This window comes from Trachinotus anak, unplaced genomic scaffold, assembly GCF_046630095.1.
Source record: "Trachinotus anak isolate AG129_WGS33_773 ecotype Australia unplaced genomic scaffold, CSIRO_AGI_Tana_v1 ptg000032l, whole genome shotgun sequence".
Lineage (NCBI taxonomy): Eukaryota > Metazoa > Chordata > Actinopteri > Carangiformes > Carangidae > Trachinotus > Trachinotus anak.
This window is the reverse complement of record NW_027273883.1, coordinates 18,781,311-18,797,536: the sequence shown is the minus strand read 5'-3', so window position 1 is coordinate 18,797,536 and position 16,226 is coordinate 18,781,311. Positions and strand designations below refer to the sequence as shown.

General features: G+C 39.5%; 1 protein-coding gene across 5 annotated transcripts in view; it reads right to left on the bottom strand.

The window, feature by feature from the left end:
• The window catches only part of LOC139613953 (A disintegrin and metalloproteinase with thrombospondin motifs 16), a 56,634-nt gene that overhangs the window by 23,207 nt on the left and 17,201 nt on the right, over positions 1–16,226 (bottom strand). For all 5 annotated transcript variants that reach the window (XM_071471008.1, XM_071471010.1, XM_071471011.1 and 2 more), the window contains 7 exons: positions 15,594–15,796; positions 13,559–13,642; positions 11,283–11,442; positions 9,427–9,532; positions 8,925–9,062; positions 5,471–5,624; positions 3,021–3,116 (listed from right to left, as the gene is read on the bottom strand). In XM_071471008.1, coding sequence (XP_071327109.1) covers positions 3,021–3,116; positions 5,471–5,624; positions 8,925–9,062; positions 9,427–9,532; positions 11,283–11,442; positions 13,559–13,642; positions 15,594–15,796 — 941 coding nt within the window. The remainder of the gene's footprint in view (positions 1–3,020; positions 3,117–5,470; positions 5,625–8,924; positions 9,063–9,426; positions 9,533–11,282; positions 11,443–13,558; positions 13,643–15,593; positions 15,797–16,226) is intronic.

The following is a 16,226-nucleotide window of genomic DNA, read 5'->3' as shown; positions in this document are numbered from 1 at the left end:
ATAATGAGTGGAATAGATGGAAGCAGAAGAAGGGAGGCATACACAAGCAAAGAGCTAAATGTTTTAAATTGTCTATAACATGCAGACTTTCCAACGGACCCTGCTCTTTATCTTCTTTATGATGGCACAGGGCTGTAAGATGCAGCTTTCAGGTTTAACTGCGGTCAGAAAAGGTCATGATCCAGCCCTGGTTATATTCTCAGTGAAACTCCGGTTGTGCTGCTTTTTAGACAGTCTCTACCTTGAGCTGTCATCAGATGGAATTAACAGAGCTAAGTCAAACACAACTGAAATGTGGAAAAAAACTGTCTCATACCTGACAAGGATATTCTCCTCAAAAAATACACATACCATTGTTTTGCACTGTCATGTTTGCATCTTGTGTTGACCTGTGGTGTAGTTCACCTTTGCTTTTCCCCTCATTCCAATCTTTTTTTTAAAAGCAGTAAAGTAAAAAAAATGTAACTACAAAAACATGAAACAAGTTGAAATACAGCGCTGTTGCCAACAGTACACAAATCAACATAGTAATGTTTCTTCACTGCTGAAAAACATTCTTTTCAACAATTTCAGTTCTCAAACAAAAGAATAAATATCTGCCAAGGGACTGAGATAATTTAACTTCTTTCCAGTACAAATCAACTGTAAGGGCGGGGTATCTGCCTTTTTGTGATTTGTTTATTAGTATTCATATCTGGTTTCTACATAGTTTTTGAAAGAAGTGAACCAGGTCAGGCAGATTTTTAACTATGCATTCTTTGACATTTCGGCAAGAACAGTGTCACCCACAGTCTAGTTGCTGCTAACTTCTACTGGAAGCTTGGAGAATATGCAGGGGGCCACCCTGACCAAGTGGTGTTCTGCCCCTGAACACTGCCAAATGTGTTCCATGAGTTAACCAGGAAATGCAGAAGAGCAATGTCAAACTATCTGGAAAGTCATGTGAATAATTGTCTGCAGAGTACGGCAAGAAACGATGGAGGTGCTACAGGACATGCCTCACACTACTGAGTCAAATTATTTACTGTATATACTGCAAAAAGGCTGAGTCATTAACCAACCAATCACGTGTTAGAAAATGAGCAGTACTTCACTCAAAATCCTTTCATGTAACGTGAGAAGACTGCAAAATCTAAACTCTCTTAAAGCAACATTATGTCACAAGCTGTTTCCTGGCAAAATACTGAACTGGATTTGTGCATGTCAAGATGACATCAGTCACAATATACTCAACTGCTTGCCTGGGAGTGATCTCAAACCTTTTCAAGCACACACACACACTCTCTGTATACACACAACTTGTGCATGAATATTGAAAGTGGGTATTTCTTGATCTCACTGTGTGTTCATGCCTGCACATGGGACACACACACACACACACACACACACACACACACACACACCCCTCCAACTAATCTCGTGGTCCTTGACTACGCGCTAGAACAGCTGATTTCCCCTCAGTTTTCCCCCTGCGGCTGAGTGCCACAGATTCCTAAGTGAGCCTGTCATTGTTTGTGCTCAGTTAATTGTCCCGTGGAGAGAGAGGGTGGGATTAAACCATCAAGTTCAATATATTGAGAAGCAAATGTAGATGAGGGGCTGTCAGGGGAGAGAGGGTAAGAGAGAGCGAGCCTTGAGGGAGAATCATCTTAAAAGAAGAAAAAAAAAACAAAGAATAAATAAAGAGCACAGATTGCTTTTTGGCCCCAACCCCAATGGCATATTTTTGCCACGTCAGCAACAAACCAATTGCAGCTGCTCCCTGAGGTAAAATAATGGAGGAAGACTGTGGTACCTCTATCAAGAGGAGAGATTTTATTGATGCTGCACTCAAATGAACTCAAATCAAAAACACAGTAAACTTGATTCAAACTCTTAACCTAGCTTACAAGTGCATTTATTAGTCTGTGCTGGCTGCTGGGACACCATGGCATTGTGTGTGTAAAACAGCGCAGTTAAAAGACATGCAGTGTAACACAGTTCAAGGCCTTTTGTCTTGAAATGGCAAAACTGCGTGGAGGTATCAGCACTTTATAACACTAAGACACTCAATAAATGTTACTTCCATAATAGTATCTCCATTAATTTAGCTTGTTCACCTTATAAAATACTGTCACGCTTTGTGCCATTTACTCACTTGGAGTAAATCCTGTGGAGGTATCCCATGGAAGGGGAATGTAAGTGTGTGTCTGTGTGTGAAACATCACTTTACAAGCTCTGCCGCCTCTTATACTAAATGTCACACAGTAAATAATATAAAGCAGCACACTGAAAAAAAAAAGCAAATGGCCCAAGTAATGCCTTAAAGGGAAAATCCACTCTAAAAACAGTATTCACTTATTTCACTGGTTTTGTGCTGCTCAGTCTGTTAATACTGAGTGGAAAATCTGAAAACTGTCACTTTCAATTTTCTTATTTGAATTGTGTTATTTTTGGAGGTCATATTCTGACCAAAACTGCAGAGAAATGTTTGTGAGAGGGTCTTGTTTGATGCCTTTCATTTGTGGATTTATTTGGTAAGATGTTGCCATGGAGCATGTATTAGCAACAGTCAAATTAAATAGAAAAAAAAAACCCATGATGTCCTCATTTGACAAAACAAGGCAAGGTTTTCAAGGCGTATCAAATGTAAGATCATTTTGCCTCCTTCGGCTAAAATGGAACAAAGGTTATTTTAGGGATGGCATGATCAAAGGGTAACTCTATCTCCATAATGGATGGTGAATTTAAAAAAAAAAACAAAACAAGATTAATGACATCCTGAGGTAAGAAGTACCTAGCTGCATGTAACTGCAAGCTGTTGGAAACACAATTGGTATTGCCATTTCAAAGATATATTACAGATATATTGCAATTATTATCATTAGCACCATAAAAAAGTCTAACAGAAGTGAATGGGTTCTCATGCCAGTCATGTGGTGCCACTCTTGAGGTCACAAATCCTGTAAATATATCACCCAACCCCCATTTACCCCATACACACAGACACACACACAAAGAAAAAACACGTGTTAACTCACCATATCAGGGCCACAGGCAGAGCCTTCTGCAGCTGGCATGAATTTGGTCTCACACTTCCTCCCAACACGGTGGCACCACAGAGCCTTGCAGATATCCTGGAACGACACGAGAAAACGGATAAGTCACATGGCAAAGCTGACATGTTTTCATGCTCCAGAATTCAGAAGTGGGACAATCAGTATTCTTCCCAAAACATCTGTAAACAAAGCTAGCAATGGGAAGAACAATAAATTATTATAACATTGTTATTTTGCCTCTTGAGAGCTATTAAAACATGTTGATGGAAACTTGGGGACTAGGGATTGTCTGAATAATGATCTTCTGGCAAGCAATCAGTGTGCAGCAACCTTGTATCTCCAAATATTTATGCTTCAGTAGCTAGGATAACAACGTTTTCGAAAAGAAAGAAGAAAATGCATTAAATTTGGTCCAGCAGTTGAAAGGCATTGTTGCACAGGCAATGCACTGCATCAGTGACAATAAAACATGGACATCCATTGTTTCTGTTGTAGAATGACAAAACAATAGAATGAAAAAAGCTGCAGTCAGTATTTTTATATTAAGACAAAGAAATAGTCTCATGCATTAACAGGGAACAACTGCCTTACCAAACTTACATGATGTCATGACTGTGTTTCTCAGCAGTAGTCCAAAAGATTCAGATGGGAATACCGGGTGGTTTCCCTGCTCTCATTGCCTGAGAAACATGGTCTGCTACATTTTAACATCAGTTCTATTACAATCTGAATGACTATATCAGATTTTGACAACTCAGTGCAGATGCTGACAGGCACCTCGGCCTCAGCTTGTAGCTGCCAAGAGCCACCATGGAATTCATCCCATGGTCTATTTGTCCGGCTGTTTTGCTTGCTCAGGCCTTTTGTAGCAGTAAAAATGGTATGGTAGAGAGCAAGCGAGAAATGGAAGGAGTAGACAGGGAGAGACAGGCAGAGGTGATGGACAGAGTGAGACAGAGACAGAGTTTAAGGGAGAAAGAGAGAAAAACACCCATATGTACATATTTTGCTTTTTGCTAGGGTAACCCAGTACTATCTGACCACAAACACCATGGAGAGTATCTTTTGGCTATTCCAGTGGTACTTTATCTTGACAACGCCTGCCAAAAACTTTCATGAAATATGATTTCATTACACAATGAATTGCACCACAGAGGCTGATACTTGAGTGTTTTTTATGAGTAACAAGTGTCTGGAAAGACAGTGAGCATGAGGGCTGCTTGGGGATTTCTGGGTCCTGCACACCTTGCTGCTACCAGGTGCATGAACAGAGAGAGTTAAGACCAAATACAAAGCCAAGAGGGAGCAATTCTTAAATCTCATACAGCTGAAACAATGCATGAACGTTTCAGTGTTTAGGTGGGCAAGCTAAGGAGGATAGCATGTGTCAATATCATAGGCTCAATTCCAGTTGATTATCTCTGTGACATTTAATACCCTCTGTCCCTACTAGAAACCAGGTTTTTATGTTTCACAACCATTTTATCATACTTCACCATGTTATTCAATAGAATAGAAAATCTCAAAGGTAATTTTGTAAAAAAAAAAAAAAAAATACACAGGTTACTTTATGTCTTATTGTAACTGTCCATTATAGTCTTGTTTTCCATGTTCCCGGAGGTAAAGTTATCATCCAATTTATTTTGGAATAATAGTATACTTTATATTTTTCATACATATGGGAGCTCTGTGAAAGAATAGCCACAAAAGAAACCAAATTCCATTGTCCCAAGTATGAAATATCCATAATCATATCCCAGAACAAATAACCAGTGACTCCTTTTTTTATTGGAGGGTGGGTGGGGTATGTGCCTCTTTGATCCATGTAGGGTATGTTTCAACCCATGAAGACCTGTAATCCACATGCAAGAACACCAGGAACTTAAAACACCTTAAGAATGTCATAAAACAATGTAAGTAATGTAAGTAAACTAAATCCTATCTGGACCGAAGCAGGGTATCTCACACAGCAACATCAGCAGTAATGAGACAATGAGAGAGCAACAAGGAGAGATTCCCATTGGCATCTCTCCAGTGTATATTTAGTCATCCATCCCTGTGAGTATTTCGTGTGCAGCATTATAACTCTCACAGTTTGTTTTATGTGCGTGTGTGTGAGAGAGCAAGTATGCATCCATGTGTGTGTGTATGTCTGTGCACAGAGGGCATGCAACCTAAGCTTTTTCTCTTTTCCTTCCTCTTTCCTTTATTCTTCTTTTTTCCCCTACCTCATTCTCCCCATCCCTTTCTCGATTTCTTTCTCTGTTTTTCCTAGGAAACAATTGCCATCAGATTTAAAAAAAAAAAAACAAATTAAGCACTAGGTTCCATTGGGTGTGCTGAGAAAACCCCTGAGAGAATCATGGCATGGGATTTTTAACTTATTTTTAAATCTGCATGGGGTGGCATAATGGAGTCAAAATCAATGTTACCTTCTTAAAATCGAGGGTGCAGAGTTTGGCCTTCTCCCCGAACTGCCATTTGCACTGTGTATCTGCATCGTACAGCTCGCCAGGCAGCTTCTCAGGGTACGGATACTCCTTGACTGCTCTGGGTTCATCTGATAGGCATAGAGCCTGGGCAGAACTGGAGCGAAGAAAAATGGCAAAGTGGGAATGAGGATGGATTGGCGGTGAAAAGGTTGGGGAAGGAGAAGGGAAGAAAAAGGAGTAGAGGGGTAAGAGTAATCATTAATATTAAAACAAGTTTGGTGATATACAATGTGCCAGCAGACATGAACGGTCAAACAGACATGTGATTCAGTGTTATGCTTTATTAAGCTGGTAAATTAGGCTCCCTGCTGTACTCATAGAAAATTCACAACAGAGAGCATCAGTCCATGATATTCCATTGTTTCCCACTCTGGAGAGTACCGTAAAGTGTTGCCATGGAGACATAACACGTTGCCAAACTCAAACCCAGAGAGTAATGGTTTTAATGCATCAGACACTCAATTATGACAGACAAAAAAAATCCTTGCCCATATCACTTATATCCTAACAGCAGCGGGGGGTTTCCAATGTTAACTGATATCACTGGTTACTATACAGAGATGTTTTACAGCTTAAACACTGCAGGCAGGGGAATATAATACAAAAATATGGTGGAAAGAGCATGAAAAGGCAAAATATGTTGGAATGATCCAATGTGCTAGTGAGTGGTCCTGATTGCTTTAGCAGAGTATGTGTGTCTGTGTGTGTGTGTGTGTGTGTGTGTGTGTGTGTGTGTGGGTCTGTGTGTGTGCGTGAGATCCTCCATTGCTTTATGGGTCCTATGTGTCTACAGAGAACAATGGTTGCTCTGCAAGTGCAATCTTTCTGATATTCTACATTATTCACATAATAAAGTTTCTGTATAATAAATTACATTTACAATGTACACAGATAAGCAGGTGAACAAGTACGGCATGTACGCATACAGGCACTTACATAAAATTACAAGGTCAATGTAGCTAATTTGTAGGATCTCAGGACAGATTCCCTGATGGCATTGCAACAGGCTCTGAGCAAAATGGGGTTTTTTTTTCCCATCAGTAAGTATGGTACACCACAAGATAATCATCAGCTGGAAATAAAAAAAAAAAGGAATCTGAAAAGCACCCATTCTTTTCCAGGATTCCCTGCAGATCTCCTGACTCATCTCCTCCAAACAAAAAAATTGCTGGGTATTTTCAATCCTCCATGGTCTGTTGAATCATCAAATACAAGTTATGCAGCATATGGAAAAGTCTCAAAAGTCTTGATAACATAAGCCAATTACAAGACTGGCAAAAGGAGCAGTGGCACATTCTCACCTGAAAGACTACAACTGTGAGCACATTATGAACTTCACCACAATGGTATTTAAAAGTTAAACAATTTTGGGAAATGCACTCAATAGCTTTCTCGCTAAAAGTCGGGCAAGAGGACTGATACCACTCTCAAGTCTGCTGTCAACATGCAGCTGGATCGAGCAGTAGCTTACTTTAGCAAACAGTCAGGGACGAACAGCTAGCCTGGCTCAGTCCCAAGGTAACTAAATCCACTTATGAGCACCTCTAAAGCTCACAGATTGAAGTGAAGACAAATTTTTTTACGAGGAGTTATGTACTGTTACTGGTTTCAAGAAACCCCACCAAAGTGGTAAAATTATTATTATTATTTTAAACTTCATTTTTTGTATAGATTTGCACAGAAGCTCTGAGCTATCTTTCCCCCCTGCTTCCCGTCTTTTTGCTAAGCTAAGCTAACGTGTTGTTGGCTCCAACTACCTACTTATCATTCAGACTTGAGAGTATCATCAATCCTCTCCATCTAACTCTTAGCAAGAAAGCATATTTCCTTTTCCTTTTACAAGAGACACAGAGATGTTGGCTATAAGGTGACCAGTGGACTCCACTGCGTTCAACTTTAGGAAAAGAAATGGCACCACAAGAGAATTTGGTAACTTTCATGCATCACTGACATTTTGATGGCTTTCACCAGCACTTATACAAACAAAAACAACGCAAAGTGGCTTTCAAGGGGATTTTGCTTCTCCTGCCGTGAAAGTTGTCCATCCATTTTAGGCATGACAAAGAGCTCAGATAAAGTATCTGACCATACATACAGTGTTGGCACAGACCTCTCTGTCATAGCTGACTGAGGAGAAGCAGATTTAGAGTGAGTGTGGCGTAGAACTCTGTTGGCTGACACAACGCTCCCCTCCACAGCAGATGACATTTAGGAGTCTCAGTTGCCTCGATGAGACACATTTAGCCAAAAACGTCCATATATGATAACATTCTGTTGATTGCAATTAGGAAAACGTACAGCAGTTTTATCATTCACTGATTATGCAGGAGGACGGCCCTTGGTTGGTTCAGTGGTGCAGAGATCCCCTCCACTTGGCCTCTGGGGGTGATGGGAGTTTAATATAAGGCTGACAGGCCTAACAAGGGTGAGGTCACTCCAGCTCTAATAACTCAGCGAGGAAATACACTGTCTGTCTCCACCACTCTGAGAGGGGAGACCTGACAGTTCAGTTAACACGCTGGTAAATTTAGTGGAGGGCACTGGCTCTGGGCTATCTGGTTTCAAGTACAGACACACACACACACACACACACACACACACACATGCACAGACACATAGAAGCACAGCCAGACACATGGACGCTATGTCCATGATGCTTGTTTTTCACTTGGGTGAACAGGCTGCATGCATGAAAATGCAGTTATTGCATGAACACACACAAAACTTTCTCCCTCACACACTCTCACTCACATATACCATGACACACAATTACATATGCAGTCTGTAAAACAACACTTACAGGAGAATAATGGAACCACATATCACTTAACTTAGTTGCTTTTTTTTGTATATTTATATATTTAAGCCTCTCACGTGCATACATTCTGTAGGCCTGTTTGTCTTTGCTTTTGTAAAGTAAAAGTAAGCAAGTTCTTTAATCGTTATAGTATAAGTGCAGTTTTTCACTTGGCACTCTTTGGACCAGAGTAGAATTTGAAACTGATGTATCTACTGTTGACATGTTTTTTTTTTCTGCAACACATGTTCATCTATCAGTAACACATGCTGAATAGTATAAACGCAATGCATTTTAAAAGTGGCTATTGCCTGAGGAGGACTTTTGTTTTAATAATAATTTTTTATAAACTGATATAGTGCTTCATGTTTTTGCTGTATGAGCATTTAACAAAAGCTGGATTGAGGATTTATTCATTACTCATCAATATGCCATATGGATCTGATGTAGCTTTTGTTCTGAAAACTTAATAAGACTCTTCAAGCAGTGTTACCCATAAATGTCAGTATTAACAATAAGTGCTTCTTAAATCAATTCCTTTAGCATTGTTTCACCACAATAAAAGAATAACAATAATGCTAAGATATGGCTGCTTACTTGAGGAAGCGGCTGAGGTATTGGCGGCTGCAAGCAGACCAGGAGAAGATGCCATTGTGACCGGCTAATGTGGGAGACATGATGTTGCCCTCTGACTTCTTACAAACATTACCCTCACCATCATGGACCATTCCAAAACTGGGGGATTAAAAAGGAGTAAAAGTTACATACAAGTTATGGTGACAGTACTCCATATTAATGGCACAGCAGCACATTATTTGATTGAACAGTAGAAGAAGGGCTGCACCATATGAATATGTTTGTTGAAAAGGTGAACAAAAATAAACCGCAAGACTGCAATACTGTGGTTCCTTGAAGGATTATAACTTCACCAGCCTGTGAATTTTTGCACAGAAGATGCTTAAAAACATCTTTTGTTGTCTACACTTAAATCATATATTGATACATGTTACATATTGAATGTGCATTAGAAATTAGCAGTAAAACATTTTCAGAATTTTTTTTGATACTATAAGACCTTGAGAGCGATGGAAACCCTTACTTGTGTCCAGATTCATGGGCGATGGTGAATGCAAGACCAAGGCCAGTGTCTTCATTAATGGTACAACTCCGGTACTTGCTGCACATCCCACTAATTGGAGCAAAACCTGCAAAATTGGGAGTACAATTTTACAAACCGTGCGTCACAGTTCAATTATTTGATCGGCCAACACAACTTGTAATCTGTTGATCAACATTACCACTGTCAATCTGTGTTAACTCCTACTTAATAAATATTGACTTTTTAACTGGCAGTGCATTGTCAGCAAAAAACCGAGAGGGTGCTTTAAGATAGGCAGAAGAAAACACATTCTCGTCTGAGCTAGTTGTGGACTGCATTCAGTAGAAATATCAAACAAACCATAACTGGGTTCAAATCCCTCCATATGTTAAAATATGGGAACATTCCCAGATCCCCTTGCTAGCTTTCACTTCACTTTAAAACATTCTTTCTCGGTCTTCACTTCTTTCTCATATCCCTCCTTTTATATTAAACTCCCTTTTACTATTCAGCTCTCTTTACGCCTCTCTCTGTCCACTCTCCTTCTGTCTCTCCTCACAAAGACACTCACACACAGCACCCCTGGCTCTGAATCAAAATGGATTATACTCACAGGGGCCTCCCTTAATGTTTTTGTCTCACTGCCTCAGGGAGAATTTAGCCTTGTGTTTTGTTATTTTACGGCTCTAAGTCATTCACGATAGAGTGTAAAGCTCATAAAGTAATGTTCTCATATACATAACAATGTGAATAATGATACTAAACATAAGCAGGCAGATTGACTGTGAGAACTGCCATTTAGTTCCATTTTGTGTCAGGAAAGAGGTAGATCATTAATTTTATATACTGGTTTTGAAATGTGGAGGAAAACATTGAGGGATAGGGCCGTAACAGTTATGCACATAAACTGTGTTATATACGGACTGATAGCAGTAATGGCCATTTTGCCTTGCACCTTTGGGAATTAGTCAGAGGTAACTCTTTTTTGACTGTGCATGCGTTTGCGCGCGCGCACACAACACACACACACACACACACACACTCAAAAACACCTTTGAACTGGGCTTTCATATTAATGACTAGGGTCAATGTCAGTCTCAACACTTTGAAGTCAAAACTTAAGTTTGGGGTTTGAAGGTAGTGTGTGTATACGTCTACGTGTATGTGTCTCTGACACACAAAATGGAAGTTTTTTCTCACAGTGTGGAAGACAACAATGTGTTGGCATGGTCATTACCACAAACAAGCTGTTGTTAGTTTGTTAGATGGTGTCATTCACAACTGAGTGACTGTGTGTGTGTTTGTGTCTGTGTTTAAAGTAGTTGGACTCTGTAAATGTAAATGACTATTATTTATCTTCTTCTGGTGTTGCATCTGCCATTAGTGGCATTATTTTCTATAGCTCTGTCTCTTATAAATAAACTATGTGCATTTGAAGTTCAACAAGTCAAGATCCAGATGAATCAATCAAACTCTTCTTCTGATCATATATCTCCTGCTCATAACTGATGAGTTTTCTTTTTATCTGCTGCTATACTTTATATTATTCCATATTACTACATGCATATGTGATCATGTGGGGCAGAAAAGATCTAAAAGCTGCAGATCTCTTTAAGATCTGGTTTGGCTGGTGGGATCCTGAGTTACACCGTGTGACAGACAACAGGGGCATCTTCCCAGAGAGAGACCAACAACAACAGAGAATGACATATTACTATCAAGAGCAGCAAACAAAAAATAGGGACTGATGGCATACATGTGACTTTCAATGAGTGACTTTCATGAAAGTCACCGCATAATCTACTCCTCCATATTTTATGAGCAGTACAGCGATGAACAGGGAAGCAAAGGTGTACCAAGAGTGTCACAGGGTTCATTCTTCCAAGAGCAGATGTCGAGTCCTGTGAGCAGGATGGCGTGGTCATGGTGGCGTCCCTCTCTGCCTCCCAGAGTAGACTGCCAGTGGCAGAAGCTGTTCAGTGTGTGGTCTGCATGATGGTTGATCACCAAGCCATCCTTGTGAGATAAGTCAGATAAAAGGAAGCAGAAGGAGAGACAACGTTTTTATGGAAAGAGGCAGTGAGCATAAAGTAGAGTGGATTTCAATGAAAGAAATGTCAGTCAAATTAAATGACATTACCTTCCCTCTTCCTCTGATTACACAAATATCAATAAAACCCATTCATAATTTAATAGAATGAGATAAGGCAATGCTTTGACATTTATTGACCTTTTTGGGTTTTAGTGTCCTTGTCTGCTCTTTACAATCTATTAACAAGATCTTAGACATACAGAGGATTCCCACTCTTTTCTAAAGATCATTTTCCAGGACTTTCCAAGGACATTTTCAGTGATGATCTAACTGATGTGACAGCCGACACACCATACACTAGCATGTTCCTATCTGTGGAAGTCTGATTTAAAATGAGAGTAGTTTATAATATATAAACATAAATGTATATTTTCAAAAACATAAAATTTACCATTATTAATGTCATTACTGATTTATAAACCGACTTACTTTTTTCTTCCTGCCCTATCCTCACCTGAAAACCAAGAACACAAATAATAGCCTAAAATTTTCCCTGATGACGAATCTAGACTGAACTTTACAACTAAATATATGATTTCAAGCTGAATTTGCTAAGATTAACTGCTACCGCTGGGTCTTATCATTTTATCACTTTAGGCCCCTAACTAGTAATGAGAAGTTTAGTCTTTAATGAGGTTAATTACACCCACTGTGAGCCACTGCTACAGAAGTTAAACATTTCATGTCATATTATGGTCTGTTTTACCTGAACAATGCAACATGGGTTTGAAGTGACGTTAACAAAGATGCTAGCACAGTAAAAAGTGTTGTTAGCCGGTGTTTGATTAACATACAGTTGAGTTCCCATTCATTGCCTTGACCTCGGCTTCTTATTTATTATTATTCAACTCCCAGCAATTTCCAACACACATTTGAAACCTTTGCTCCACCAGAGTTGAATCACAACCCTTACATCTTTAGCTATAGGCAAAACAAGCTAGCAAGCGCGTCAACTTGAGCAACTGAACCAAACATGCTAACTACTATTCAACAGTTTAAAACAAGTTGGGAAGAAAAGTTGATTTACTAACCTAATGAAGACTACCACAGCTAGCGGCCGACAGTGACTTACATACATTTAAAGGATAACGTAAGCTCAATTCTTCAGAGTTTCGGCTCCTTAAGTAGTGAATTATCCAACCTGCATATATGTAATGTGACTTCATGGTGTGTTCACAGCATTGCCGAACAAAACTACAAAAGCAGCCTATTCAAAATTCTGTTGTCCATAAACTAGCCTGCCATCTGCCATCTTTTCCAAGACAACGCAATATTTTCCAGGACATTTTACTTATTCTCTCATTTTACATGACTGTACACTGGTTAACTGTTTTCTTGGTTTTCCAGTATGCTGATACTGTGTGTATGTTAAAGGGAACATGATGGTGTGAGAGGGGACACTGATAAAACAGGCTGCTAGGAAAGAAAAGGTCTGGGACATTTTTGGCATTATGATAACAGCCTCTCAAGGAAGATTGAACTCTATGAGCATCACAGGTTGATAGAAACCAGAATCCCTTGACCTTGAACTGCATGACTCTTGACTGTACCCACCTGTTTCTTCATCCCCCTCTCTCTCTATCTCTCTCTTTTTCTCATGCTGTCTTTCCATCTCCTGCGATTCAAGAGAATTTCCCTCCTTAATCTGACAAACATTCAAGGAAATGTATACCCTATAATTAACCACTGTAAAAGTCCTTAGTAGTTAGGACGACCCCGGGAAAATCTCAGAGACTTAATAAATCTGGACCTTCAGGCATAAAAACACATAAACACACAGTGTTTTGCATTCCCTTCATGTTTGAAGCTCCATAATGTCATTGCTAGCAAGGTCAGTGTGCTTAAGGTAAGGACATATAGTATTATTGTTGTGTAGTGTTGTTGGAGTCTTTTTACATGAATGGATTCGAAATACCCTATGTGAGAAATTCTCAAACCCTTCAACTCCACATAATATTGCATCAGTGCTGTTTGAGAGGCTGGGTTTTTGGACATATGAATATTTCACCTGACACTACAGACGGGCTCCGAGATACTTACCTGCTCTTCGTCCAGAAGCACGAGGCCCACTATCACTATGTTGATGTTCCCCCCTATTGTACCATCTTTGAAGAGACTGGAGACCTAGAAGACACACAAACAGATGTTATCACATATTGATATCTCTCTTTATCTATTATTTACATAATGCTTTCATTTTTTGCAATCCATTTGTCAAGTCCTGTCACAATGACACATTTCTGTTTACGGTTAAATATCTTTCTAAAGCAGCTTTGCCAACAGTTAAAGTCCGCGGCTACGAGACAGGCTCACATTGTTTATTCCAAACCTGATTCCCTGTTATCCAGTTAAACATAGTTAGCATGGAGATTTCCAGAGAGATTTGGAAGTAGAAAGTGTTTTTCTGTCATCTGATATGCAGTTGTGAAAAGTCTTCAAACACAGACCTGCCTCTTAAAAAGAGCCAAAACTGTCAACATGTTGCATACTGGGTCCCAAATACACCCTGTGGCATCTTTCACACATACAGTCAGCTAACCACTCATATGAAGCACTTGTCTTAATCATAAATACTTAGCACAAATTTAGCTCACTGTGTCTCCATAGTATTGTAAAATTAAGAAATTATTATGAAATTATGAGATAAATGTGGTTGATATTTTCACATACAGTTGAACTATAATAAGTAGACTGTGGATTATATAAATTTAGTCTGAGTCAAGGAGACAACAACTTGTAATTCCTGCAGAAATAGTACAAAAGCCTTTTTGACGGTACCACTGAGGTACAACGGCCACAACTGCTGTTTCCAGTTCAGCTTGTACTCACACAGATATGTGACTATCAATCATAACCGTTTGGGCTTTGAAAGTGGCCTCCTGATCTTTAGCTCTTCTTTGCTCTCTGTCTTTCTCTTGAGCCTTGTGAATAACCCAGGTGCCACTCATGAAGCGTTTTTTTCTTCAGGAACGCTCTCATGTGTTCCTTATGTTCCTGATGTTTGGTCTTCCTCCGCACTGACTCATTTGAAGTCACACGGCTGTGGTTTGTTACAGAATTCAAAGTTCTGAGGTCAAAGAGGCAATCAAAACCACTCACTTTAACTAAGATATCCTGGAACACCAGTGTTTGACAGAGTTTCAGACTTACACACTTTAACAGATACGGTGAATCACTGTGGTTGCACTGCCTCATAAAAGAAACAATCACACCAGTTTCCATAGAGCCTCAGTGTTTTGTGGTACATAATTTTTTTTAATCTGTAATTACAAAATGTTTTTTGAAGTCTTTCCACTCTGCTATGTTAAAAACATAAATCTTCACAAATGCTGGGCCTGCTTTTCTGAGACCCATGGGAGCTGGCAGGTGGGGTAGGAGTTTGGGTGTTTTCTGTGAAACTCCATACTGCATTAAGGCAGGCGGTGACTACTCCAGCTTGGTTTCTACTAGAGGGAACCATGTTTTCAAAATAGATGGATTATCTTTGGATTTGTCAGTCAGTCACTAAGTAGCAAAACCAGCGTGACAGAATTTGCTTGCAGATCAGCTGAGAAGGACGGGGGTCACTGTGAGTGTTGTGGCAATGATCTCACTCAGATATCAGGTTCATGTTTTTAGATGTGCTCCTTCTGATAAGTGAGAATGGAAGACGTCCAGTCACTAAATCTAATTTGTGACAAACATACAAAAACGAATGTGGATTCAGGCTGCGGTCTGGCAAGTGTGTAACATGCCAACATTTTGATGAAACTAACATTTGTTGTACTGTTGCTAAATTCACTTATAGAGAGTTATATGTTAATTCTTAGATAATGCTGAAAGACATGGTGAAGCTAGTTGACAAACAGACATCAACATGTTAACATGCTCATAATGACAATGTGAATATTTAGAATTTAGTATTTTTACGTTGTTCACCATCTTAATTTAGGGAGCATGCTAACGTTTGATAATTAGCACGACACATAACGTACAATGGAGGCTAATTAAAGTATCAAAGTATGGAAAAAATCACATCATCCCATTATAACTTCTACTGTGTCTAACACTGTAGTTATAATTATGTTTCTCTCACCATATTAAGCACAGTAAGAACATATGTGGTTATGTTCTCATGGCCATGGTTGTCCATCATCTTCCTGTCCACCACCACCAGCGTCTCCACATTGAGCTTCTGAGTGGACTGGCTCTTCATCAGCACTGCCCTTTTGTTCCTGGGGATAAACTTGTACTCATCTGGGAGGATAAAAACATCCTCTTCAGGAGGTTTGGGCATGTCTGGAAAAACAGATGGAGAGAGACAAAGGGACGGAGAATTAATTTACTTATTTACTGCTTTTAAGCAAATTTATACAGTAACACTTAAATGAACTCAATATATGTAACACACTGCAGCTATGGAGTCCACATCTTTAGGAACAAACTGTGGGATAGTGGGCTGTAAGTGATTGATGAAAGAAAAAACAATCGTGCACATGATAACAATTTAATAGCGGTTATAACGTCCATTACAAATATACAATCCTTCCGCCTCACAGCTGATTATACTGTATGTTGCACAAGATTTGAAATGAACCTGTAGCCATGAGGCAAATGGCCACCGTTAATTGTGAGTGTTAACCAGCGATTCTGGCAAGTGGCTGACAGCCATTCTGGATGATTAACTATACTCTTTCTTTCATGACCTGATGTCATGGATAAACTGCAA